General features: G+C 35.9%; 5 protein-coding genes across 17 annotated transcripts; 2 read left to right on the forward strand and 3 right to left on the reverse strand.

Annotated features, from left to right (window-relative positions):
* Nucleotides 1-253: 253 nt before the first annotated feature.
* On the forward strand, nt 254-6,406 carry LOC110604663 (DNA replication licensing factor MCM3). 2 transcript variants are annotated; one of them, XM_021742922.2, is made up of 17 exons: nt 258-472; nt 563-660; nt 1,054-1,262; nt 1,860-1,990; nt 2,070-2,308; nt 2,404-2,640; nt 2,833-2,987; nt 3,066-3,274; nt 3,388-3,553; nt 3,629-3,831; nt 4,032-4,091; nt 4,228-4,317; nt 4,452-4,630; nt 5,085-5,156; nt 5,280-5,412; nt 5,587-5,683; nt 6,009-6,406. In XM_021742922.2, exons 1-16 carry the CDS (start codon nt 410-412, stop codon nt 5,647-5,649), a joined length of 2,307 nt encoding a protein of 768 aa, XP_021598614.1. In that variant the 5' UTR covers nt 258-409; the 3' UTR covers nt 5,650-5,683; nt 6,009-6,406. The 2 variants fall into 2 exon arrangements, with proteins under 2 accessions (XP_043808192.1, XP_021598614.1); XM_043952257.1 differs by lacking the exons at nt 5,085-5,156; nt 5,280-5,412; nt 5,587-5,683; nt 6,009-6,406 and having other exon boundaries at nt 254-472; nt 4,416-4,557.
* Nucleotides 6,407-6,964: 558 nt separating this feature from the next.
* LOC110605187 (uncharacterized protein At2g34460, chloroplastic) lies at nt 6,965-9,664 on the forward strand. The gene is made up of 5 exons (XM_021743564.1): nt 6,965-7,300; nt 7,389-7,601; nt 7,727-7,846; nt 8,739-9,011; nt 9,101-9,664. Exons 1-5 carry the CDS (start codon nt 7,040-7,042, stop codon nt 9,263-9,265), a joined length of 1,032 nt encoding a protein of 343 aa, XP_021599256.1. The 5' UTR covers nt 6,965-7,039; the 3' UTR covers nt 9,266-9,664.
* A 1,961-nt stretch (nt 9,665-11,625) lies between these two features.
* LOC110605185 (pentatricopeptide repeat-containing protein At3g14730) lies at nt 11,626-18,017 on the reverse strand. Of its 12 annotated transcripts, none has more exons than XM_043952474.1 (8): nt 17,455-18,014; nt 14,973-17,125; nt 14,823-14,905; nt 14,509-14,690; nt 14,038-14,103; nt 12,891-13,515; nt 12,675-12,779; nt 11,626-11,969 (listed from the first exon to the last, which is right to left on the reverse strand). In XM_043952474.1, exon 2 carries the CDS (start codon nt 16,878-16,880, stop codon nt 14,976-14,978), a length of 1,905 nt encoding a protein of 634 aa, XP_043808409.1. In that variant the 5' UTR covers nt 16,881-17,125; nt 17,455-18,014; the 3' UTR covers nt 11,626-11,969; nt 12,675-12,779; nt 12,891-13,515; nt 14,038-14,103; nt 14,509-14,690; nt 14,823-14,905; nt 14,973-14,975. The 12 variants fall into 12 exon arrangements, with proteins under 12 accessions (XP_043808409.1, XP_043808406.1, XP_043808410.1 ...); XM_043952471.1 differs by having other exon boundaries at nt 14,973-17,254; XM_043952475.1 differs by having other exon boundaries at nt 12,891-13,011; nt 13,315-13,515; nt 14,038-14,098; nt 14,973-18,014.
* A 253-nt stretch (nt 18,018-18,270) lies between these two features.
* Nucleotides 18,271-21,813, reverse strand: LOC110605188 (urease accessory protein G). Its single transcript, XM_021743565.2, has 7 exons — nt 21,610-21,813; nt 21,322-21,504; nt 20,651-20,711; nt 19,923-20,124; nt 19,478-19,599; nt 19,253-19,357; nt 18,271-18,637 (listed from the first exon to the last, which is right to left on the reverse strand). Exons 1-7 carry the CDS (start codon nt 21,684-21,686, stop codon nt 18,554-18,556), a joined length of 834 nt encoding a protein of 277 aa, XP_021599257.1. The 5' UTR covers nt 21,687-21,813; the 3' UTR covers nt 18,271-18,553.
* Nucleotides 21,814-23,112: 1,299 nt separating this feature from the next.
* On the reverse strand, nt 23,113-25,153 carry LOC110605266 (cytochrome b561 domain-containing protein At4g18260). The gene is made up of 4 exons (XM_021743701.2): nt 24,875-25,153; nt 24,631-24,792; nt 23,906-24,054; nt 23,113-23,810 (listed from the first exon to the last, which is right to left on the reverse strand). Exons 1-4 carry the CDS (start codon nt 24,983-24,985, stop codon nt 23,471-23,473), a joined length of 762 nt encoding a protein of 253 aa, XP_021599393.1. The 5' UTR covers nt 24,986-25,153; the 3' UTR covers nt 23,113-23,470.
* Between the last annotated feature and the right edge of the window lie 317 nt (nt 25,154-25,470).

Here is a 25,470-nt window from a genome sequence, read left to right on the forward strand (position 1 = left end):
AATAAAATTTTTATTAAAAATTAATGTTACATTAAATTTAATATATTTTAATAATAAAAATTATAACTTATTAAAAAATTTTTTTATTAATATTTAAATGATCCAATTACATTTTCAAAAGAGGTTGTAACTTATAATATAAAAGGAATTTTCAAAAATAAATAAATAAAAAAAAAGGAAAAAGAGAGAAGGATCGAAGGCCCATAGACTATCAACCATTAGTTCACTTTCCCGCCAAAGCGAGGATACTCGTCTCTCTCTTTCCCGCCAAAACCCTTGCCCTTAGCCCCCTTGAGGTCCGAAAAGAGCTCAGCTCGCCACTGTTCTCTACTTTCCAGTCTCCCCTCTCAATCTCTCCTTCTCTCCATCTGTGCTGAGCGTGAGCTGTCTCTGCTGCCCGAAGCTGAAGATGGCGACGATGGACGATAGAAGCAGTCACAAGCGAGCATTCTTGGAATTTCTTGATCAAAATGTATCTGTCCTTAACCCTCTCTCTTCATTACATGAATGTTCATTTCTGTGCTTGTTTGTCTAATCAAATGTTCATTAATGGATGGATCAGATTTACAAGGATGAGATAAAGGCCATGATCAACCACAAGCGTCGCCGACTCATCATCAACATCTCCGATCTCCATTCTTTCCAGGACTTTGGTCCCAGGTTTCCCTTTTCTATCCTTCAAAATTTTTTACCCAACCAATTAATCTGTACTCTCTAAGGCATAAGAAATGAAATTGTTCTAAAGCTGAGGTTGTTATCTCTCTGCGGAAATCATAATGATGAAAAACGCAGGTCTTAAGTCATCCAAACAAATTCCAATGCCGGATTAGATCGAATTTTAGCTCCACTAGTATCGATTAATTAGGGATTTTAAGATATGCTAATTTTTTTTGGCTTTTCCCAAGTCAATTGATTCTTAATTTTTGGGCTTTATTTAGTGTGTAATTTTTTCCTAGTTCAATTTCGAAATTGAGAGTTGTGGAATTCTAGCTTTTAACGTTGCCTTTAGTTTCTTTATATTGGTCTTATTTTTTTTTTCTGCTGGATTTTTAGGATTCTAAAGGACCCGAGTGAGTATCTGCAGCCATTCTGTGATGCAGCCACAGATGTGGCTCGTAGCATTGATCCTAAGTACCTGAAGGAAGAAGAGCAAGTTCTTGTAGGTTTTGAGGGGCCTTTTGTCTCTCGCCGTGTCACTCCGAGAGACCTTCTCTCTGAATTTATTGGTTCCATGGTCTGCGTTGAGGGCATTGTTACAAAATGTAGTGTTCTTTTCTTCCTTTTTTTTCCCCTTTTGTGAATGTCCTTCACTTTTTCATTATATCTTTGGATTCACTATGATCTGCTATCTAGTTCCCTCTTTTCCCCTTCATTTGTTCGTTGTTTTGGTTCAGCAAAATTGGCAACTTGAATTGAAAACTGAGCAATTAGTTTCCTACTGATTTTATCATGTGAACATTGAAGCTCTGACAGCTAATTTGCATCCTAAACAATGCATACTTTCTTGTAAACTTACAATCTCATTCCGGCTGAAGGCTCATACTCGCTGGATGAGTTTATCATAAGTTCTGCTTAACTAGACTGGTAATGTGAATATGACTTTCGAATACAATGTTAATGTAGGTTCCAGAATTATGCAGCAGCTTGTGCACTTTTGCTTTGTTTTGCTTGGTGATTTCTTTAATTTCTTATTATTTATATACTAAACGTGAGTGATTGAATCAAGAAAATGATGTACCCTTCAACATGCAGCATTGATAGTTGTAGCTACTGTTGAGTTTTCACTAGAAAGTATTGAAGTACCAACGTGGAGAGTGATTCTAGAAATGCAAAAATTCAATCATATGCTTCGCTTTCAGGTTCTCTTGTACGGCCAAAAGTTTTAAAAAGTGTTCACTACTGTCCTGCAACTGGGGATTTCACAACTCGTGAATATCGTGACATTACATCTAATGTGGGGTTGCCTACAGGTTCTGTGTATCCTACAAGGGTATTTCTCAAAGTCCTTGAATTTTCTTGTTTATAAACATCATCCAAGAGATGTTTTTTCATGAAAAAGTTTTATTCAGGATGGGCACGGAAATTTATTGGTCACTGAGTATGGTTTGTGCAAGTACAAAGATCATCAAACCTTGTCAATGCAAGAAGTACCAGAAAATTCTGCTCCTGGTCAGCTTCCACGAACAGTAGATGTCATAGTTGAGGATGACCTGGTTGATTCATGCAAGCCTGGAGATCGTGTGGCTATAGTTGGAATATATAAAGCACTTCCTGGAAGAAGCAAGGGTAGTGTGAATGGAGTATTCAGGTAGAACCAGCAGAACTTCATGTACTGCTTGAACCACTTTCTTCTTTAAACATAACTTTCTGTTTGAAGCTTAACAAAGAGGTCTTGATATGCAGGACTGTTCTCATAGCTAATAATGTTTCTTTGCTCAACAAGGAGGCCAATGCACCAATTTACAGTCCAGAAGACCTTAAGAACATCAAAAAGATAGCTGAAAGGGATGATACTTTTGATCTGCTAGGTAATTCACTGGCACCTTCAATATATGGGCATTCCTGGATAAAAAAAGCAGTGGTTCTATTGATGCTTGGGGGAGTGGAAAAGAACTTGAAGAATGGAACTCATTTACGAGGGTGAGTTATGCTTATCCTTACTCTTCTTACTGTTTTATGTTACTGAATGCCGTTGAACAAGATGTTACTTTATTTTCATGCAGTTGACTACAAGGTTTATGTCTTGGCAAGTTTCTGTTTTAATGTTTTATAATAGTGCCCTGGCATGGGATTCCTTTTTTAATCATACTAATCCATGTCTTATTCTTTTAGTGACATTAACATGATGATGGTTGGTGATCCATCTGTTGCCAAATCTCAACTTTTAAGAGCAATAATGAATATTGCTCCCTTGGCCATATCAACAACTGGTCGTGGTTCGTCTGGTGTAGGATTGACAGCTGCTGTTACTTCTGATCAAGAAACTGGTGAAGAAATCAATGAGCTAGCATCTATTTAGCTTTCTTTCTTTGAAAATTTTCTTATAGTACTTTCTTCTTTATCAGGAGAAAGAAGGCTAGAAGCTGGAGCCATGGTTCTTGCTGACAGAGGTGTTGTCTGTATTGATGAGTTTGACAAGATGAATGATCAGGATCGTGTTGCTATACATGAAGTTATGGAGCAGCAAACTGTTACAATAGCCAAAGCGGGTATTCATGCATCGCTGAATGCTCGATGTAGTGTGGTGGCTGCTGCAAATCCCATATATGGAACTGTAAGTGTGAATTTTTTAATTATTCTAACACTGTTACCTTTAAGCAATTGAATCCTTGTATATTGATGTTTTGATTGCTTGCTCAAACTTCTACCTGTTACATGGATGCACAGTATGACCGCTCATTGACACCAACAAAGAATATTGGACTTCCAGACTCTTTGCTTTCCCGTTTTGATTTACTGTTCATAGTATTGGATCAGATGGATCCTGATGTTGACCGTCAAATTTCAGAGCATGTGTTGCGTATGCATCGTTACCGTTCTGCTTTTGATGGAGGTGTGTGAACTACTCTGTTCATCAAGTAAGCACAATTATATTAAAGGCTAAACAGGAGAACCTTAAATCTTTCAGGTGAAGGGACACTTCATGGAGGTCCAAGATATGGAAGAGAAGATGAAGGTGATTCTGAGTCATCCGTCTTTGTCAAGTATAACCGAATGCTTCATGGAAGGAAAGCAGAAAGGGGCCGGAAGCGTGACACTCTTACAATCAAGTTTCTTAAGAAGTATATCCATTATGCAAAACATAGGATTCAGCCTGAGCTGAGTGACGAGGTGAGGTCGTTACGCACTCACTAACTTTGTATCTGTTACTTAACATATTATCCTTTTGAGCAAGATGCTTGTTTGCCCCTCCTACTGCACATCAAAATAGACCTCTTGGAGGACAAGTTGATGGTTCTTATACTTGCCTCCTCATCGCAGCTAAATGTATCGTAGCTAATACAGGGTTAATTCTAACATTTTGACCTCAGGCATCTGAACATATTGCAACGGCATATGCTGAGCTTAGAAGTGCTAGTTCAACTGCAAAGGTCAGTTTCCATTGAACCAATACTTAACAGCTGCTGCAATGTTCTTCTTCTTCTCTCTTTTTTTTTATTTTTTTTTTATTTATTTTTTATTTTATTTCAAATTTTAATCTTATCATATGATCCTTACTATTTGTAGACCGGAGGAACACTTCCAATCACTGCCAGAACCTTAGAAACCATGATACGTCTCTCCACTGCCCATGCCAAATTGAAGTTGAGTAGGAAGGTAATTGGATTTTATCGCTCTTTAGTTGTGCTATTTTTTTCAATTTGATTATGTGAAATCTGTGTTTGTCTTAGTCTTTCAGTTTTCATTACTACCAGCTCATAGGTTAGTGCATGATTTACTTGCCTCGGTAGGTTTCCAAGCCTGATGTTGAAGCTGCCCTGAAAGTTCTAAATTTTGCAATATATCACAAAGAGTTGACTGAGATGGAGGAGCGTGAACAGGAAAGGGAGAGAGAACTAGAGAGACAACAAAGAGTTGAGCGTCGTTCTGATAGAAATAGAGATGGCAGCGCCACTGTCGATGTAGAAGGGTGAGTAGATAGTGCATGTGCATTTTGCCTGTAAGATTTATTTATTTTTTTCCTTCTTTATTTACGGTAGTATTTCCAGAATGATTGGATGGGCATCTTTGTAGCCAACTCTTTTTCACTTCTATAAATCATGAATTAGTATTTCCTTATTGCAAGTAACTCGCACGTTTCTGTTTATGTTCCAAACTTCATATTAACTATAACGGAAGCCTTCCGTTATATATACAATGGATTAATTGTAAATATTAATTATGGTGAATTTATAGGAGTCTCACTATAACCAATGGTCAATGATAAATTCATTGTACATAAAAGCTACAATGCTACAACTTGGATAAATAGCTTTATGTGAATTTCCCCATCATTGACAATTTGGTGGGTATCATTGTAATTTCAAAGTTTCATGGTGCAATAAGTTATTGTTTAACCATTTTCTAAAAATTGTTATGTCCAGTACGATGACAGATGCCATGGAAGTAGATGACCCTCCTGCAGGGCAAGCCAGCAGTGAGCTATCTCCAGAAAGGTCAGACACCAGCACACGGACTTAGTTTTCTCCCCCTCGCCTCTTCTTGACATACCGATTGCGGTTCAATTTCCCTAATTTAATGCTATATTTATTATTTTTTTGGGGGCTCCTTTCTTGCAGAATTGAAGCCTTTAATTCTACATTTCGAGAGCATATGCGCTATTTGGATAGTGTAACCATTGATGACCTAGAGAACGTTGTCAATACAGGAGATACTCGTTACTCAAGGGCAGAGATAATGTTACTTTTACAGGTAGAGTGATCCTTCTTAAGTTTTGATTCCAGTGGAAGATTGTATGAATTTCAACGCAGGAATTCAGTAAAGTTTCTGACATATTGGGCGGACTTCCTTTTCCTTCTCCCACTTAGAGAGTTGGCGTGTACTTAGATGGTGCAGTGTGCTTACTTGTACTCTATAATTTTGCAGAAACTGCACGATGAGAACAAAGTGATGATATTTGATGGAAAGGTTCATATGGTGATATCATGAGTAGTGAGGACTGCATTGGCAAAATATTAGACAGGTATTGTCACTTCAGTTGACTAATGTTTGTCTGTCCAGATAACTGATATTCCTTAGCTGAGCTGGGGGGAAAAAAAGGGCAAAAAAGGCCTCCCACCTTCCCCAACGCCCAAAAGAAAAAGGAGAACCCCCGAAATTCCCTAATCCCAATCTGACCCCAACTCCTAGAAGATTATTTTTGCAAGCATTCTGTTTACGTCGTTTCCATGAATCTAGCTGTGAATCCTAGACTTATTTGTTCATTATATCTCATGTTCTGTTGTATTCTATTTATGTATTTATTGAAATTTGGCTTGTTTGCATTGGTTATGGATTCACAATTTCAGGGTCGTGGGAATTTGTTGATGAAGCAGCCATCTTACTTCGGAGGGCAAAATGGCTTGAAGTTTGCAATCGCAGCGTTCATGTGGATGATGCCGAAGCCCGAACCTAGAAGCACAAGTAGAAATAGGGAGTAAAACTATAGCAAGGAGTATATACATCCCGTGGAAAACTTCTCTCATGTTTTAATATCATGTTAGTTCCTTGGAAAATTTTATCATTTTAATTAGGAAATCTTAGTATTTAAGACTGGCAACTTTCTCCTTTAACGTTACTTGTTACCCTATATCAAAATGGATGACCTTGTAAATTTCCTTGTATTGTGTTTTCATAAGGATTTGTTTGTCTTTGGATTGACTTTCACTTTGAAAATATACATTATATTCAAATTTTGTTTTTGTTAGTGATTGAGATTAATCTTCATTTTGATTAAGCTGAACTTATTGTGAAAATTAACATTGTCACTTTTTCCTATACGATAATCTACTTATTCATTTTTTATATAATTAATTTTGATTGAATTCAAATTCAAATGAATAATTCTTATAAAGAGTGATAATTTCTTCTCAAACTTCTTTAGAAGTATTTTTCTTAAAATCCCAATTTACGTGGTCATAACTTGAAGTCAATCTATAAAACCCATCAAATGCCTAGCCTGCTTAAGATTGATTGGCATAGTGCTTGATTTTGAAACGGCGGAATGAATCTCCGCCCATGATGGAAATATGAAAAAGGTAAAATCCATTGAATTACCAAAATAAATTCGATTTATTATATATTCAAAACATATTAAATAAATTTTATTTATAAAAAATTTATGGTGGATAGAAATTAAATAAATTTTTTAAAATTATCTAAAATTTTACATTATAAAAAAATAATATTTAAAATATATTTTCTCTGATTTTCTACACAAAATAGACATAAACCCTAGATGTCTCTCTCAACTCTCCGAAGCAAGGCCGAAGCACAAACATAAAAAAAGAGTAAGAGGGAAAAAGAGAAGAAACGTCAGCAAATAGAATAAGCGGCAGCTATGCCACGTGGTTACGGGGTAACTTCAGGGCTAAGGCCAGAAGAAATTTTGTGGCAGGGAAGAGGATGGTCCAAACGTAATTTTAAGCAGCTGAAAACTATCACTTCAATTTCTATGGCCACTCCTTTGATCCTAAGAACCTCTCTTCTTTGGACACTACACTCCCACCACAGCCACCCCCTCTCTTTCTCTAAACCCTTCTCCTCTGTTTCCTTCTCTGCTATATCCAAATCCAAGTCTCATTCCCTCAATTCCACCAAGGTATCACCATTTTCATGAATAGACTCTGAATTTCAAGCAATGCTTCTAATGATTTCTGGCTTTATAATCTGTTTCTTCATGTTGTTAGATGGAAGGTAGTGAAGTGGTTGAGGAAATTACTGAGATTACAGAAACCAAAGTAAACGAGAAGAATAAAATATTTGTGGCTGGAGCAACTGGAAGTACTGGTAAAAGGATTGTCGAGCAGCTACTAGCAAAGGGTTTTGAGGTCAAGGCTGGGGTCAGAGATTTAGAGAAGGCCAAAACTACCTTTGCTAAAGATAACCCGTCTCTTCAAATTGTTAGTATTTTCAATTTCTCAGTGTTTAACAGTTTGTAGTTGGCGAATAATTAATTGGGTTATTTTAGTTTTTGGCATTGTTTGTTTCTTTATAGAGGTTTTGTAATGTGGATTTTATTTTGCAGGTGAAAGCAGATGTAACGGAGGGGTCTGCCAAATTGGCAGAAGCAATAGGGGATGATTCTGAGGCTGTAATATGCGCTACTGGATTCCGGCCTGGGTGGGACTTGTTTGCTCCGTGGAAGGTCAGTTGACGTTAGTTTCTTCTTCTGCTTGTTATGATGGCTTTCTATAGTTTCTCTTTCAAAATTTTCTTTTTGTCTCACTTTAAATTTCAAGTCATGAAGGTATAAATTTTCAGTATTTATTTCAAACAGTTCTTGGGGCTGCATTGTCAGTACTTTCTACTACGTTTCAATTGACAAAAAGATTCTATTTGAGTTTTTTTTCCCCTGCAATTAAAAAACCTAACGAAGATCTGTATGTTCTCTGAGAAATGGCTGGTTAATTGTGCTGCAAAATCCATTTGGTTACAAGAGGAACGTGCATACTAATGTTGCTGTTGTTAATGGTGTGATTGCATTCTTGTTAGTTTTTTGAGCAAGCACCGGTTCTGAAATGGAAGAGGAGGTTATTCTTAAGAAAAGGCCTCTCTCAGGTGAAGTCAACCACAGTATCTAGGTGCATTAGAGTCTCCACGGTGAAAGCTACTCAAATTTAGATCTCTGAAAGCCTAACCGTTCTCTTCTATTCCAGGATTTGACAAATCTAGTTAAATATGATAGAAATGTTAAGTGGTGAATATGGCAGATAGACACAAAAGGTGTATGGAGTGCTTTCTTCATGCCGCAGAGACATACATCTGTTTATTTGGCTGCATGTATTTCCCAAGTGAATTTTTATCTGATATCTAGACACAGTAGGAAAGATTGCACATGTTAAGGTTAGAAAAATGCTATTTGCGATGGTAACTATGAAAATTGGTCACAATCCAGAATCCAATGTCCAATTTGGTTGAATGTGCTTACTTTTATCATGTAAATATACATATGACAGATCCGGGCTGCAAACCTGCATTGATCCCATGAGTCATCTATTGAATGATGGGCTTATATTATATCAGTTGCTTTATTGCAGGTTGATAATTTTGGCACGGTTAGCCTTGTCGATGCTTGTCGCAAACTTGGTGTGAACAGATTCATTCTCATCAGCTCCATTTTAGTCAATGGAGCAGCTATGGGTCAGATGCTTAATCCAGCTTACATCTTTCTCAATGTTTTTGGACTGACCTTAATAGCAAAGCTTCAGGCAGAGCAATATATCAGGAAATCTGGTATAAACTACACCATAATTAGACCTGGTGGGTTGAGAAATGACCCCCCAACAGGGAATGTTGTAATGGAGCCAGAGGTACTGAGGTCCATCTCATACATTTTAGATAATTCTCCTAACCGTCACGATTAAGAATTTATTGATGTAATCTCACACTCTCTCTTTAGGATACTCTATATGAAGGAACTATATCCAGAGATCTGGTTGCGGAGGTTGCTGTTGAGGCGTTAATCCATCCAGAATCATCTTACAAAGTTGTGGAAATTGTTTCTCGTGCTGATGCTCCTAAACGTACATACCAGGATCTTTTTGGTTCCATTAAGCAACGTTGACCCTGTTCGTAGGCAGAGGCAGTATTTTTCATTTTACTGCGCAACGCTGGACACGTCATTGATGACTCTCTGTTGGCGGCTATTTGTTTCCGGATGTCAATGACTCACTTCTGAGCAGATGAGCCTAATTGTTTTGGCTCTTCATACGGTGTCTTAGTTATCTTTGTTCTATTAAAGATCAGAGAGTGACCTAAACCTACTATTGAAAGTATACAGTTGATGGTGATTGATGTTTGATATCTGAAATAAACGAGTGTAAATGATAAGTGCTGCTCTATTTTGTTATAGATTCTGTTGAGTTAGGTTCTCCGTGTCTTAAGGACCAATGCATACACAAACCAAGTTCCCCAGATGTAACAATTTATCTCAGCATTATTATTATTATTTTTTCCCCTTCAAGTATCATATGACAGTAGTACAAACAAGAACCAAGAGTTGCAGAATTTCATGAATGAAAAATAAGCTTATGTAATTTCTTAACCGTCCACCACTTGTCTGGTTATGCGAGAACTGAAAGAAGAATTGAGCACTCCATTAGTAGCAAGCAATATCTGCCAGAAAAGTACCAAAAACAATAGATGACCATATTTAAGAGAACCAAGCAGCCATAGAAGCTAGGACTGCAAGTGCAGCTGGAACTCCCAGAGCCACTCCAGAGCTTTCCATTGGTGCTGGTGGGATTCCTCCTAAATCTTCAACTGCAGCTGATGTTCCAAAAGCATTAGAAGCCAGAAGAATCATGATACAAACGGTGAAGAACATAGCCTTCCTTCCACCCTCCATTTTCACCAAGTTGCACAGAGCCTGAGACCTGAAGAAGCAGAAGTGACTCAAAAGAATTTGGGTTATGATGGAGAGGAGTAAATGGTTTTTATAGATAAGATTTTTAAGGAAATAATTAAGGAATCTGCCAGCTATATTATGTTGGTTTAACCCTAAACAGAATGATTTAGGGAGAGCGTGCTTTGATGTTTGAAATGAATTATTACTCCCATTTTATAAAAATAGGTCTACTCTTTTTTTCACCTATCTTATATTATATGCTACCTTTTTTAAATAATAATTCATTCTTATTTTTTTTAATATTACGCTATTTAATATACTTTAAAAAATAAAATTTATTAATTCTCAGAATAAATTAGTAATACGAGTTATTAACTACATTTGCCTAGGTATTATTGGGTTAGGGATAAACTAATTTAGAAACTTTAAATCTCGAGAAGCTAATAAATTCAACTTGTTCTGTTAGCATTTTATTTTAATTTTCTGAAAAATTAAGGAAAATATTTCCAATGATAAATTAACTTTATGAGAAACGAAATTCCCATGAAATGTGAGAGTTACAATGAGCAATTTTTTAAATCATGTATGTTTAAAAAAATAATTTTAAAATGATGCAGAATCCGAAAATATTTTCGGATTCTGTGTGTCAACCCAACTTGTTCGGCAGTCATACTGCCGAACACGCTGGTTCGACACTCATAGTGTCGAATAACAGCAAGTTCGACACTATGAGTGTCCAACTTTGCTCATTTGTGCCGCGGGCAAATTATCTGCCCGAAGAGAAGCAGGCCAACATTCTTCGGCACTCTAAGTGTCGAAGATGTGAAAGCTGCATGCACCTGCATGGTGCATGCATGCAATTATATAAAAAAAAAATTATTATTTATTTTAATAAATAATAATTTTAAAATAATAAATAAATAGAATGGATGAAATGTTTTTAAAAATTAAATTATTATATTAATAAGAAAAATATTTCATTTTATTTTCATAATTATTATTTATTTTAAAAATATTAAATTGTATATTTTCTAATAAAATTATTTACAAAAACTTAAACATTAATAATAAATAATTTATTATTATTATAATATAAATTATTTATTTTAAAATTATTAATTTTTAATATATATTAAAAAATTTTAACAAAAATTTAAATATAACTATAAATTATTTATTATTATAATATAAAAAATAAATAATAATTTTTTTTATATAATTGCATGCATGCACCACATGGCCTCAGGCTCGTGGAAGCCTACAGGCTTTCACATCTTCGGCACTTAGAGTGTCGAAGAATGTTGGCCTGCTTCTACTCGGGCAGATAATTTGCCCGAGACACAAATCAGCAAAATTCGACACTCATAGTGTCGAACTTGCTATTATTCGACACTATGAGTGTCGAACCAGCATGTTCGGCAGTATGACTGCCGAACAAGCTGGGTTGACATACAGAATTCGAAAATATTTTCGAATTCTGCATCATTTTAAAATTATTTTAAAATTATTTTTTTAAATATACATGATTTGAAAAATTGCTCAGTTACAACTAAATTAGATTTTAATGTAATGAAATGTAGTTGAAAAAAATAAGTTAATTTTGGTAGAAAAAGAGCAGAAATGAAACAAGATTCTTATTTAGCAAAAGGGTACTGCAGACTACGCCCTAGGAAACTGAAAAGACCTATTGCACAAGGCCAAACTATGAAAATAATTCCACCTCGTCAGATGCACTTTTCATGTTTCCTATCTGAAAACAAACCACAACAAATACTTTATTGCAGAATCAGGTCATTTCTGAAAGAGCCAATATGGTATGACAACTTTTCGAAACAGAGGTCAATGCTGCTTCTTCCCAATTGCTCATTACCAGGCCTGTAAAATATTGTCCGCAATTTCATCTGCCAAGTCCATGCTTCACCTACACAAATTATGTAGAACAGCAAAATGACAAACTTCAGGAGTTAAAAATTGAGATTGATGTTGTGTCTCATTTTCTTTGATGTGGGTCACAGCATGTCTGAACAGTGCAAAACTGTTCAAAGAATGGCATATCATTAGAAGGAAAAGCACACGACATACAGTGAGGTATGATGGATGTTGTCATGATGATAGTAGAATATTTACTAAACATGAACTTTATAAGATGTTGCATCAAAATGTATGCTTTTCTCGGAAGCCAGGCCAGTATCTAATCTATGGCCTATGGTTATTCAGGTCAGTCTATCTTGATGTTAATGTAGTTTTAATGTTCAAACATTTGCTAGGATGCCAATAAAGGTCAAATGCCAGTTGTGATGGTTACCTTATCAGCGGCAGTTACATCCTAGAGGATCAACAAGTGTCTCCCCAACAATCAATAAGTGATTTTGTCGGCAAATTCATAGTTGGGCGCGCATCTTAATGGCAAACACATGGACGCTCCTGATGACTTTCACCTAAAACTTCTAATTTTCATTGTTGCTCCCCGCCCCAACTATTATAAGGACTACTAGTTGTCCCATTATGATTTAGACAACAGATCATGTATTTGTGTCTCTTTCGAAACTACAGATGACAAACAACAAGTCTATGGCATGTTCCTGGTAATTGATGCCAACAAAAAGGATCAGTGTATCAAACTCACCTGAGCAAATAGAAATGGCCCACCATCTCTCATTCTAAGTGCATCATGCTCCATGACTGCCAAGTCAGCTCCAACTGCTGGTGCAAGGTCAGTCTTGTTTATAACCTAGAATCATGGACAAAAGAATCAGACCTAAGGGTAAATATATTTTTTTAAAATTGGTCAATGTGATAGATATCAGACTTTGATAGCCACAACAAGTGGGAAGACACGTACAAGGAGATCCGCTTGGGTAATGCCAGGACGCCCTTCAGAGGAATTTTATCACCACCAGATACATCTACTATATATATGATACAGTCGGCCAATTCCCTACTGAAGTTAGCAGATAAATTATCTGCACCCAAAAAATTCAAGCAGAAGATAAAACTTCTCCACTAGATCAGAATTATAAAATAAAATTCCTAACAGAGAATTGCTTTTCTTAGTAAAATTTATCATGGGTGCAAAAAATTCTGCATCATTAACTTGACGTGTTTCCCAACTTCTGACCAAATAGCAAGAACAATTATTTGGAATTGTAAATCAAAATACCAAGCTTAACTCAGTTATGACCAAAAAGCATTCAATCATTTATGAAATATGCAAAGCTGTGTTATAAATATGCATAGCTGTAAAAGGCATGTACTAGCAACTTAACTCCACCAGATTCGCAAAGTAGTATGTCTGCTTTGAATAATTTAGAAAGCTACTCAAGAGGGCCTAGGTTAATGCTGATATCTTCACAAATTGCAGCATGAGGACAGCCACCAGTTTCCACAGCTCGAATCCTTTCTTCAGGAAGTGCTCCATGCTTAATCAAGAATTCACCGTCCTCCTTTGTGAATATATCATTTGTCACCTGAAAGATAGTTCCATTCTCAAGCTGCTTGTCGTGAATTTAAAACAAGTAATGCTAAATAAATGAACACATTTTCATTTATGATAATACAGTTATGCAATTCTTGCTTATGACAGTTCCAAGATTTTCTGCATCTTTCCAGCTGGTGAAGATTATATCATGAATTAAGAATCCCGCTGCCTTTTCTGATGCAATGAGAATTTTGGTGGGTTTTAGCAAAGCTATAGTAGAATAGGTAATTTTTGAGGTCACGAGGCCAATTAGCTGTTCACTACACTGCATTCAAGAAGAGAAACCAATCTACCTTCAAACCCTTCTTGATTCAATTATCAAGGAGAACAAGTAAATCTTAAGAATTACGAGAGAGTCCATAAGTTAAGCCAAAATAATTTTGTTCATGAGTGAGCATGTAAACCCTATCGTCAAGAAACTTTTAGCAAAAGATACTTTGAAGATTGGATGAGATAGATAAAAGTTGATCAGCAAAATCATTCCCAATGATTTCTTTGGGAGGACACTTACTGCAGCAAGACTGTACTTGTCCCGGAAGAACCGACATGTAGCACACATTAAAGCAGTTCTCCTGCACTGTGTGAAATGACATTTCATCAGAATGCATTCCTGAGTTTTAGCAACAATGCAGATAACGAAATAGATGGAGGAGGAAAAGGAAAAAAAAGAAGGCATAAAGTAAAAATTCCTATTATTCCTTAAATTTATCCAGGATTATGAGTAGGTGCAACATTGTTAAGGAACGAAAATGTCAAACAAAAGCAAGAAATTCTTAATATTTGCACAACGGATTAGAACCTGAAAATTAGAAAAACTATGCATTGATTCAATGAATATAATGAAAGAAGTGGTATGTCAACTAGCAACATCAATAATTTATAAATGCTTACTAGAAGAAGAATAATTGAGATAATACCATCAGTAGCATTGCAATATGAAGCACAAGGGAAAATGAACTTGAAAAAAAAAGGAGAAACCTACCCAGTACTACCAGGGCAACCGACACCAACAGTGAAAGCTCTTTCATTGAAATCCCTAGTGACGATTGGTGTAGCTCTTCTGCTGAAGTAGCCAGGAGAGTAAATGGGTTCATGAGATGAGGTGCTAACCCATCATGGCTGTGATACACTATTCCATCTGGGCCTACCCATGACATCATTTGACTGTTCCACCATTGGCAAACAACGAACCAAGCAAACAGCCTGCTTAATCCCCATAACTTGAAAAGCAAAAACAAGAACGGGATTAGGAAAATTGGTTGCTATACTACTATTAATGCAACTATGTCGACATACTTTCTGTTGGAACTGACCACTGCTAAATAGTTGTTTGTACTTTCCATGGAAATTTTGAATTACATTGCTGCTCAGGGATTTGGCTGAGAAGAACTTTTATCAGACAAAGTTCACATCAAGAATGTTTATTAGACAAAGTTTCATTATTACCATTTAGACAAGGTGAGGCACGTATCCTTGCTCAGAGAGACGAGATGTCAATAAACGCAATACTGAATAAATACAATTTGCTTCAGGATGAATCTGATCACCAGTAATAAAAGTATGCAAGCCATTCTTGAGTTCAATCCAGCTGCACCCCGGTGCCTTCTTCACATTTTGTTGTCTCATTGTATGTCTAACGTCCAACACTTCTTTGTATCGACCAGCAGTTACATAAACATTTGACATTAATACATAACTACCACAATGCCCAGGATCAAGCTCAAATATGTGTCGTGCCACGATCTCAGCCAGATCTGCATTACAATGGAGTTGACATGCAGCCAATAAAGCTCTCCATGCAACTGGGTTTGCTTTCACAGGCATTGTTTTTGCCAATTCATAAGCTTCCTCGAGCTGTCCAGCCCGACCAAGCATGTCAATAACGCAAGCATAATGATCTATGCTTGGAGTCACCCCATATTTCAATTCCATTTGCCTGAGAAACTCTCGTCCCAGGGTCACAAAACCTGCATGGCCGCAAGCTGACAGGACACCTACAAATGTAACCTCATTGGGCATGAATCCTGTAGCACACATCAGTGAAAACAGACCTAATGCTTCATTGCCATAACCATGCATACCATAACCCAAGATCATTATGTTCCATGATGCCACATCCTTACAGATCATTTGATCAAAAACCAAGTGAGCATCCCTCATACTCCCACATTTTGCATACATGTCCAAGATGGCATTATTCAGTAGAACATAATTGATATCTTCGCTTTTTCCATCTTTTGCCAACCCATTTACTATAATGTAGCTATGGATCTCTCTTCCATGCATCAATGCAGCCACATGAGAACAAGCAGCAAGAACCGTTTTAATGGTAACCAAATCAGGGTGAATCCCATAATTAAACATCCTATTAAAAAGCCTCAAAGTTTCGTCATAATCAACAGCCTGCTCACTAATAGATATAATTGAATTCCATGAATAAATATCTTTCTCATCCATTTCTTCAAAAATCTCCAATGCAACAGCTATACAGTCGCACTTCCCATACATATCAATCAATGCATTGCAAATGGAAAGATCTGAACCAAACCCAACTTTTATCACAAATCCATGAACCGTCCTCCCTTTATCAAAATCCCCGGTCACAGCAAAAACTGACAAAATACCAGTAACTGTAAACCCGTCAATTGGAACCCCTTCTTTCCTCATTCTCCTAAAAACCCCCAATGCTTCATTGAACTTACCAGTCTGCGCACATCCATTAATCATGGAATTCCACAACACAACATCCCTTTCGGGCATTTTATCAAACAGCACATGCGCCTCATCCACTAACGCAAACTTCAAATAGCTACTGACCAAAGCACTACCCACAAACACATCCAACTCCAATCCAAGTTTAAACGCCAACCCATGAATCTTTTTCACCTCGTAAACCTCCGTAATCTCACAAAGCCCCTTAAGTAAACATGGAAGCGTAACCTTATCTGGCAAAACACCTAGTCTTCTCATCTCTTTATAAAATTCAATTCCATATCTTGCAAGGCCATTGGAAACAAATCCAGAAATGATGGCGTTGTGAGTAAAAACATTACGATCACAGTCCGGGGTGCTGTTAAAGACCAGAAGGGCCTGATTCATTCGGTTGCATTTAGCGTACATGTTGATAAGGCTGGTGGTGTATGCGGGAGATAAGGCCTGAAGACCAGTAATAAGCAGCTGGGCATGAAGTTGTTGGCCTTTCTTGAAGCTCTTGTCGAGGATACATTGCTTGAAAGAAGCAACACAAGTGGTGATATTGTAAAGTGGGCTTGCAAGTGATGAAGTAGAGAAGTAAAAGGTACAAGGAGGGAGTTTGGTGGTTGGGATTTTGAAGACTAGAGCTGCTTTCTTCATTTAACAGGGATTTCCAAGGGTGTAAAACCTGGAAAGCATAACTGCAGCTTTTAACTCCCGAATTCTACCTTTGCTTCTCGTCAGGTTTAGCAATCATACAAATGAACTCTGCAATTGCAACATTCATGCTTTTTTTTTTTTTGCCTTTCAAAATAAAGTGACTGCTTTTTTTGCCAACAAATTCCCATCTCCCTGAAACTCATTTCTCCTTCTCAAGTCCATAACCAACAAAAGAAGCAAATTTTCTACACATAATTGAACATAAGTAATGAGAAAAGATAAACAAATACATCATACTTATTTCACCAGTAATTTACAGAGTATAGTTGACAGCTAGTTTCTTGGAGGCAAAAGTTAAGAAACGGCTGGAGGACCTATAACCAAGGAAGAAAAACATAGTGATCGAGGAAAAATGATCAGTTATTAGCCGCAGCGGAACATGATTTTATAGCTGATTAATTCACATTCTGGAAATTTCAAATCATATCAATGGGTTTGCTCTACTGGAGAAGAAAGAAATTAGAATAAAGAATGAATTGTTGAGAAATGAAAATGCACGTATAGTGATTATTACTTCGATTTTGAGTTGAGACGCTATGATTCTTCTTTGGGATGAGAGCAGGGAGAAGAGAAACCACTGGATGCGAGGCAGGGAGAAAAGAAACCGCTGGATGCGAGGTCCTGGAGGCGAGCACGGCTGGAGGTCGAGAGCAACACGAGCAGAGGATGGGTAATGTTCTCTTTGAGAATATAGAGGTGTGTTTGCTTTTATTTTTTAAAAGTTTTTATTGTTTATAGTATTAAAAAACAATAAAATTCGAACAAAATATAAACTGCGCAAATCTGTTAAAAAAATTGAATCCCTTCTATAAAATTCGAACAGATCAATTTGATTTAATCTGTTTCAATATTGATTAATTAATCCGTTTCAATTTTAAACCAAATCCAAATCAATCGATGCCTATCCTATTATTGCTTGCTAAGGTTTGTTTTAATGTCATCTTCGTCACTGCTGACCGATACAAAGAAGTGTTGGACGTTAGTCATGCAATGAGACAGCAAAATGCGAAGAAGGCACCAGGGTGCAGCTGGATTGAACTCAAGAATAGCTTGCATACTTTTATTACAGCTGATCACATTCATCCTGAAGCAAATTGTATTTATTCAGTATTGCATTTATTGACCTCTCGTCTATTTGAGCAAGGAAACGTGCCTCACCTCGGCTAAATGGTAATAATGAAACTTTGTCTAATAAACATTCCTGATGTCAACTTTGTCTAATAAAAATTCTTCTCAGCCAAATCCCTGAGCATCAATGTAATTCACAATTTCCATGGAAAATAGAAACAACTATTTAGCAGTGGTCAGTTCCAACAGAAGTATATCGACATGGTTGCAATAATAGTAGTATATTGAGAATCTTACTGATAAGGATCAAGAAATGGGAGAGCAGAAATGAAACAAGATTATTGTTTAGCAAAAGAGTACTGCATACTACGCCCCAAGCAACTGAAAAGTACAATTGTACAAGGCCAAACTATGAAAATAATTCCTCCTCTTCAGATGCACTTTTCCTATTTCCTATCTGAGAACCAAACAGAAGAAATCCTTTATTGCAGAATCAGGGCATTTCTGAAAGAGCCAATATGCTAAGACAGCTTTGGGAGCAGAGGTCAATGCTGCTTCTTCCCAGTTGCTCCTTCCCAGGCCTGTAAAATATGGTTCACAATTTCCTCTACGCCAAGTCCGTGCTTCACCTACACAAATCACGTAGAACGAAAAATTGACAATTTCAAGAGTTAAAAATTGAGATTGATGTTGTGTCTCATTTTCTTCGGTGTGGTTCAAAGCATGTCTGAAAAGTCAGATGGTGATAGTAGAATATTTATTAAACATGAGCTTTATAAGATGTTGCATCGAATTGTATACTTTTCTTGGAAGCCAGGCCAGTATCTCACCTCTGGCCTATGGTTATTCAGGTCAGTCTATCAATGTTAATGTAGTTTTAGTGTTCAAACATTGTTCTGATTCCAATAAAGGTTCAATGCCAGTAGTGATGCTACCCTGTCAGCAGCAATTACATCCTAGAGGATGAAGAAGTGTCTCCCCAACAATCAGTAAGTGATTTTGTCATGGGCGCACATTTTAAAGGCAAACACATGGATGCTCCTATAACTTCTAATTTCCATTGTTGTCCCCCGCCCCAACTATTTTTGGATTAAGGACTAGTTGTTGCTGTCTCCTTATGATAAAGGTAATTTAGACAACAAATCATGCACTTGTGTCCCTTTCGAAACTACAGATGACAAATAACAAGTCTGACATGTTCCTGGTAATCAATACCAACAAAAGGATCAGTGTATCAAACTCACCTGAGCAAATACAAATGGCCCACCATCTCTCATTCTAAGTGCATCACGCTCCATGACTGCCAAGTCAGCTCCAACTGCCGGTGCAAGGTCAGTCTTGTTTATAACCTAGAATCATAGACAAAAGAATCAGACCTAAGAGTAAATATATTTTTGAAATCAGTCAATGTGATTGACATCAGACTTTAATGCAAAAATATCAGCCACCATAAGTGGGAAGACACATACAAGGAGATCCGCTTGGGTAATGCCAGGGCCACCCTTTCGAGGAATTTTATCACCACCAGATACATCTATTATATATATGATATAGTCGGCCAATTCCCTGCTGAAGTTGGCAGCTAAGTTATCTGCACCAAAAGTATTCAAGCAGAAGATAAAACTTCCCCATGAAATCATAATTATATAAAAAAATAAATTTCTAACAGAGAATTGCTTTTCTTAGTAAAATTTATTGTGGGCTACTAGGGAAAAATGGGTGCCAAAATTCTTCATCAGTAACTTCACATTTTTCCCACCTTCTGACCAAATAGCAAGAACAATTATTCAGAAGTGTCATGCAAAATACCAAGCTTAACTCAGTTATGATCAAAGAGCATTCAATCATTTCTGAAATATTCAAAGCTGTGTTATAAATATGCATAGTTGTGAAAGGCATGCACTAGCAACTTACCTCCACCAGATTCACAAAGTAATATGTCTGTTTTGAATAATTTAGAAAGCTCCTCAAGAGGGCCAAGGTTAATGCTGATATCTTCACGAATTGCAGCATGAGGACAGCCACCAGTTTCCACAGCCCGTATCCTTTCTTCAGGAAGTGCTCCATGCTTAATCAAGAATTCACCATCCTCCTTTGTGAATATATCATTTGTCACCTGAAAGACAGCTCCATTCTCAAGCTGCTTGTCATGAACTTAAAACAAGTAATACTAAAGAAAAGAACATATTTCATAGATGACAATGCAGTTATGCAAATTCTTGTTTATGATTGTTCTAAGTTTTCTGCATCTTTCCAGGTGGTGAAAATTATATAATGAATTAAGATATACTCCCGCTGCCATTCTGATGCAATGAGAATTTTTGTGGGTTTTAGCAAAGCTATAGTAGAAAAGGTAATATTCGAGGTCATGAGGCCAATTAGCTGTTCACTACAGTGCATTCAAGAAGAGAAACCAATCTACCTTCAAACTCTGAGTTTCTTGATTCAATTATCAAGGAGAATAAGTAATCTTAAGAATTAGGAGAGAGTCTATAAGTTAAGCCAACATAATTTTGTTCATGAGTGAGCATGTAAAGCCTATCTTCAAGCAACTTGGCAAAAGATACTTTGAAGATTGGATGAGATAGATAAAACTTGATCAGCAAAATCATTCCCAGTAACTTCTTTGGGAGGAGACTTACTGCAGCAAGACTGTACTTGTCTCGCAAGAATTGACATATAGCCAACATTAAAGCGGTTTTCCTGCACAGTGTGAAATGACATTTCATCAGAATGCATTCTTGAGTTTTAGGACAGTAATGCAAATACGAAATAGATAAGGGAGTCCAGCAAGAAAACCTGGAGGAGGAAAATGAAAAAGAAGGCATAAAGTAAAACTTCCTATTATTTTTTAATCCTCCATTTGGCATAATTCATTTCACATGAGAAAAGAAGTAAAATGAATTCTAACGAAATAATGCATGATTTTATATTCTTTAAAAACAAAAATTTTGCAAGTTAAAAAAGAAATAAATTCTTCAAGTCCATATAAGAAATTTGGTAGAAAATAATTGAATTGAATTGAATTCTTGTGAAATCTTTAGTACCAAACAAGGGGTAAATTTATCCAGGATTATGAAGAGCTGCAACATTGTTAAGGAAAGAAATGTCAAACAAAAGCTAGAAATTCCTAATATTTGCACAACATATTAGAACCTCAAAAGTACAAAATCTATGCATTGATTGAATGAATATAATGAAAGAAGTGGTATGTAAACTAGCAATATCAATAATTTATAAATGCTTACCAGAAGAAGAATAATTGCAGATAATACCATCAGTAGCATTGCATAAAAGAAAAGGAGAAACCTACCCAGTACCAACAGGACCACCAATACCAACAGTGAAAGCTCTTTCATTGAAATCCCTAGTGACGATTGGTGGAGCTCTTCTGCTGAAGTAGCCAGGAGAGTAAATGGGTTCATGAGAGTGAGGTGCTAACCCATCGTGGCTGTGATACACTCTTCCATCTGGGCCTACCCACGACGTCGTCTGACTGTTCCACCATTGGCAAACAACGAAACAAGCAAACAGCCTGCTTAAACCCCATAAATTGAAATGCAAAAACAAGAACGAGATTAGGAAAATTGGGTGAGCTCACTTGTGGGTATCGTGATGGTGATCCTGATCATGATGATGGTGATGGTGGTCGTGAGCGTGGTGGTCGTGAGAAGCCATTAACTCTAGTCTGCAGAGGTTTTACTTAGTTTTTCTTCTTTTTTTTTTGGTCTAAGGTTTTACTTAGTTGAGTGGATAACCTGCCCAGCTGCTGGGTAATTGGAGCACAGTAAGTCCAGTCTTTAGGAAGGGGACAGGGGTGTAAAGGAATTTGAAGAGCTCATGCTTGGTTAGTTAAAATTTTTTCGAGTTCGCGCGAAATTCAAACTTTTACTCATATCGAATTCAAGCAGCGTATTAAAAAACTCAAACTTGACTCGTTTAGCAAACGAGTTTAAACGAATCAATTTTTTATCGAGTTGAGTCGAACTTTTATCGAGCTAAATCTCAAATAGTTCATAAATAATTTAATTTATTTACATGTATAATGAGTTTTAGTTTAAAACTAATAAATTTAAAACTAAAATAATTTTAATTAAATAAGTATATCTATAAACTAGTATGTAAACTTATAAAAATGAGTTTTTAAATTTTAATGATCTAAATATATACAAATTTAAGAGTATAACTAAATTATATAGAGCTGAATTTTAAAAAATTCAGATTTGGCTCATGAAAGTATATGTAGGGTTTGAGTTTATTTCTCTTATGATAGTAATTTCAGTTTACTTAACGAGACTGTTCACGAGCCTATTCGCGAGATTGCTCATGAACTCAGAAATGAGCCGAATTCACGAATCTTAACGAGTCGAATACTATGGAGCTTAAATTTGGCTCGTTTATCAAACGAGTCTAAAAATTAAGCTCGAACTTGGCTCGTTTAGAAATTGAGTCGAACTCAGTCGAGTTTTTATCGAATCGAAACTTGAATAGCTCACGAACGGTTTGATTCATTTACACTCCTAGAAAGGGAAGACGTGGACGATTAAGGTCAATTACAAATATACCCCTGGTCTTTATATTTTCGAGGAGGCTCTCGATTCGGTTCGTTATATCGTTTTCCTTGTCCTGATTATGGCGATAATGGTTCCCTGCAACGAAGTGTTTATATTTTTTAAATTTAATAGTATTAAATTATTATTATTATTATTGTAATTTATTTATTAAATATAAATATAAGTTTTTTTTTTTTAATTTTCCCATTTAGTTTCTATTATAGCAGTTTCTTTCTGTCCGGACATGTTTTGTCTAGAAAGTGGATTCTCCCCTCAATTATAAATGAAAAAGGGAAGAAAAAAAAATCAGAAAATAAACTTAAATTTATTAATAGCCAGTTTGTAGCTATAGCTACTCATCTAATAGTTATATATATATATATATTACAATAAGATTTTTTTAGTTGGAGTTAATTTAATTTAAGAACTTTTAAGTTCCAAGACAATTGATATATTTACCTTAATTATTTGGTTAACATTTTCTTCCAAAAAAGTGGAGAATTTGAATCGGACAGAGTTTAAATTTCTGAGTATTAAATACAAATATATCAGAAATTACAATAAATTTCTCTTTCAATATCATATTCAGATAAATGCTTACAAATCCATTTTCTTTACAATACAGCAAACAAACTTGGCAGTAATTGCACAAGTGATCCTTCTCTAACATCCACTGCTAAAATATATCTGGATCAAGAAGGGATATACTCTAGGAAGAAAACTCACCTAATAATAAAAGGGATGTGCCAATTATACCTTAATTTTTTCATGCATGCACTCCATCTACATTTTAGCTTTTTGAATCTATCAATGGAGTGCAAGCATAAAAAAATAGAAGCAAACAAGCAAAACCCATGATTAAAATGCAAATGAAACAAGCAAATTTCATGTTAATTAATTAAAAATTAATTAGTCAAACAAGTTACTTAGTGCATTTCTCTTTACACATGGTTCAGGCACTAACTCCTTGTGGGCATCACTTTGAGTAGTAATGGTGGGTGTGATTGGCTCAATATTGCCTAAAATCACTGCTTGCTTTTGCATATATTCCCATTTGTCTTGAAAAAGGTAGAAGAAAGCCATGAAAGAGATCTGTGCAGTGAAAACTATAGTCCAAATCCTTGTATTTGCTGAAAATTTCTGGTGATAGGCATCTAAGCCTGTGTAGATGTTAATGATTCCCACTAGAGAGATTACTGTTCCAAGTATCCAATGAAGAAAATACCATGTGCTTCTTCTTTTACTCCCTCTGCAATTTTTTTGAAGAAAATTAAAAGAGGATTCACTAGACGGGTTTGGTTTGTGATTTGTGAAGGAGAGCTTATTAAGGATGATGTATGGTACCTATGAGGTCTCCGAAATTCAATAGCAGCTTGCACCCAAACGGCAACGTATAATGCTAGACCTATCCTTTGGTGGTTGTTATCAAATGAATTCTCAAAGGATTTTATGGACATGATAGCTCCTGATGTGGCAAGAAGAACTGAGAGTATCTGCACCAAGTTACACGAGTCATATAAACAAGTAGCTAAGCTTTTCTTTGGCAACTAAGGCAGGCAATAACAAAACCATTTTTAAAAGATCTTTCAAGTACTGAAAATGGAATAATTTCAATCCAGAGTTTGCAACTTTGCTTAGTGTTTAAATATGTACAGGCATTGCAATAATTCTTGCTGGTTGAAAGCTCAAGAAATGTTTAAATAAATCATCAAATGATTAGGATCACACACACATATACAAATATTAATTAATTTCTTGAATTTTAAGTATCTATGATAAATATGATTAAAAATGCTAATTAATAACCTACTAAAGGGGCAAATTTGAAAAATGTAAAGCAAATGAATTTGGAGATGTCATTATTAAAGTTAAAGTAAGCTATGATTTTTCAACTTAGCAAAAGATATTGCATGATCGTAACTACCCTTTTTTTTCCTTTCTTTGTCTTTCTCTTCAATTTTCTTTTTCTTCTTCTGAGTGGTTAGAGGAGTGAATGTGAATGATGAGTAATGAAATGAATTCATGAGTTGCAGAAGAGAAACCAAGAGTTGAATTAATTATTTAATTACCTGCAAAATCAAATGAAGGTAGAAGAAAAGTTTCCTTCTGCTTCCACCTTCCTCTCTATGTGGCATTCTAACAAGCAGTATTCCAACAGGTGCTAAGAGCCCCATGGAAACCCACAAGAGAACCCCATGAAGGGCAACTTCAGATTTCATCTTAGGACTTAACTGCAGAGATTAAATTACAAGACTTGATTAATCAACCAAGTGACTACCATTAACAAGAAGATAATACATGAGTACACATTACCTTGTGAATGTATTCTCTCGTGTTCTTGTGATCCCTCACCTCTTCATGAGATAAGCAAGAAACAAATGGCAGAAGAGTAACAAAGTGTAGAAGCAAATGAAGATTTTGCATTCTTCAACCTCTAGAACAAAAGCAAGAGTTGAAGCCCTTCCTCTCTTTTCTCCTCTAGAAAGAGAGAATTAAATATCACCCATAAGAATATTGTTAGATTTGGATGGCAACTGATATTGGTAGGCAAAGCAAAATGCTATATATTAGTTTATGTGGGGAATGTGGAATGGAAAATGAATATAAAAATGGAGGCTATTAGTGCATAGCAATTAGCATGGCTTTTAGTTTTTGATTTATTATTAAGCAAGAGATTAAAAAAGTGATCATAAAGAGTTATTTTTTAAATATTTTTTTATTAATCACCATTAAAATAGTGATTAATTTAGTATTAATCAATAAATTAAACTATTAGATAATTTAAAATAAATTAATGAGAAATTGTAATTATTATCTATCCCTCTCAATGGTTTTTTTTTTCTTATATAAAAAAAAAAATCTTTTGCGTGTTGAGCATATCAATTCGTAGTGAAAAGCATAGTGCTGTA

The sequence above is a fragment of the Manihot esculenta genome, chromosome 17 (assembly GCF_001659605.2).
Source record: "Manihot esculenta cultivar AM560-2 chromosome 17, M.esculenta_v8, whole genome shotgun sequence".
In the NCBI taxonomy this organism is placed as follows: domain Eukaryota; kingdom Viridiplantae; phylum Streptophyta; class Magnoliopsida; order Malpighiales; family Euphorbiaceae; genus Manihot; species Manihot esculenta.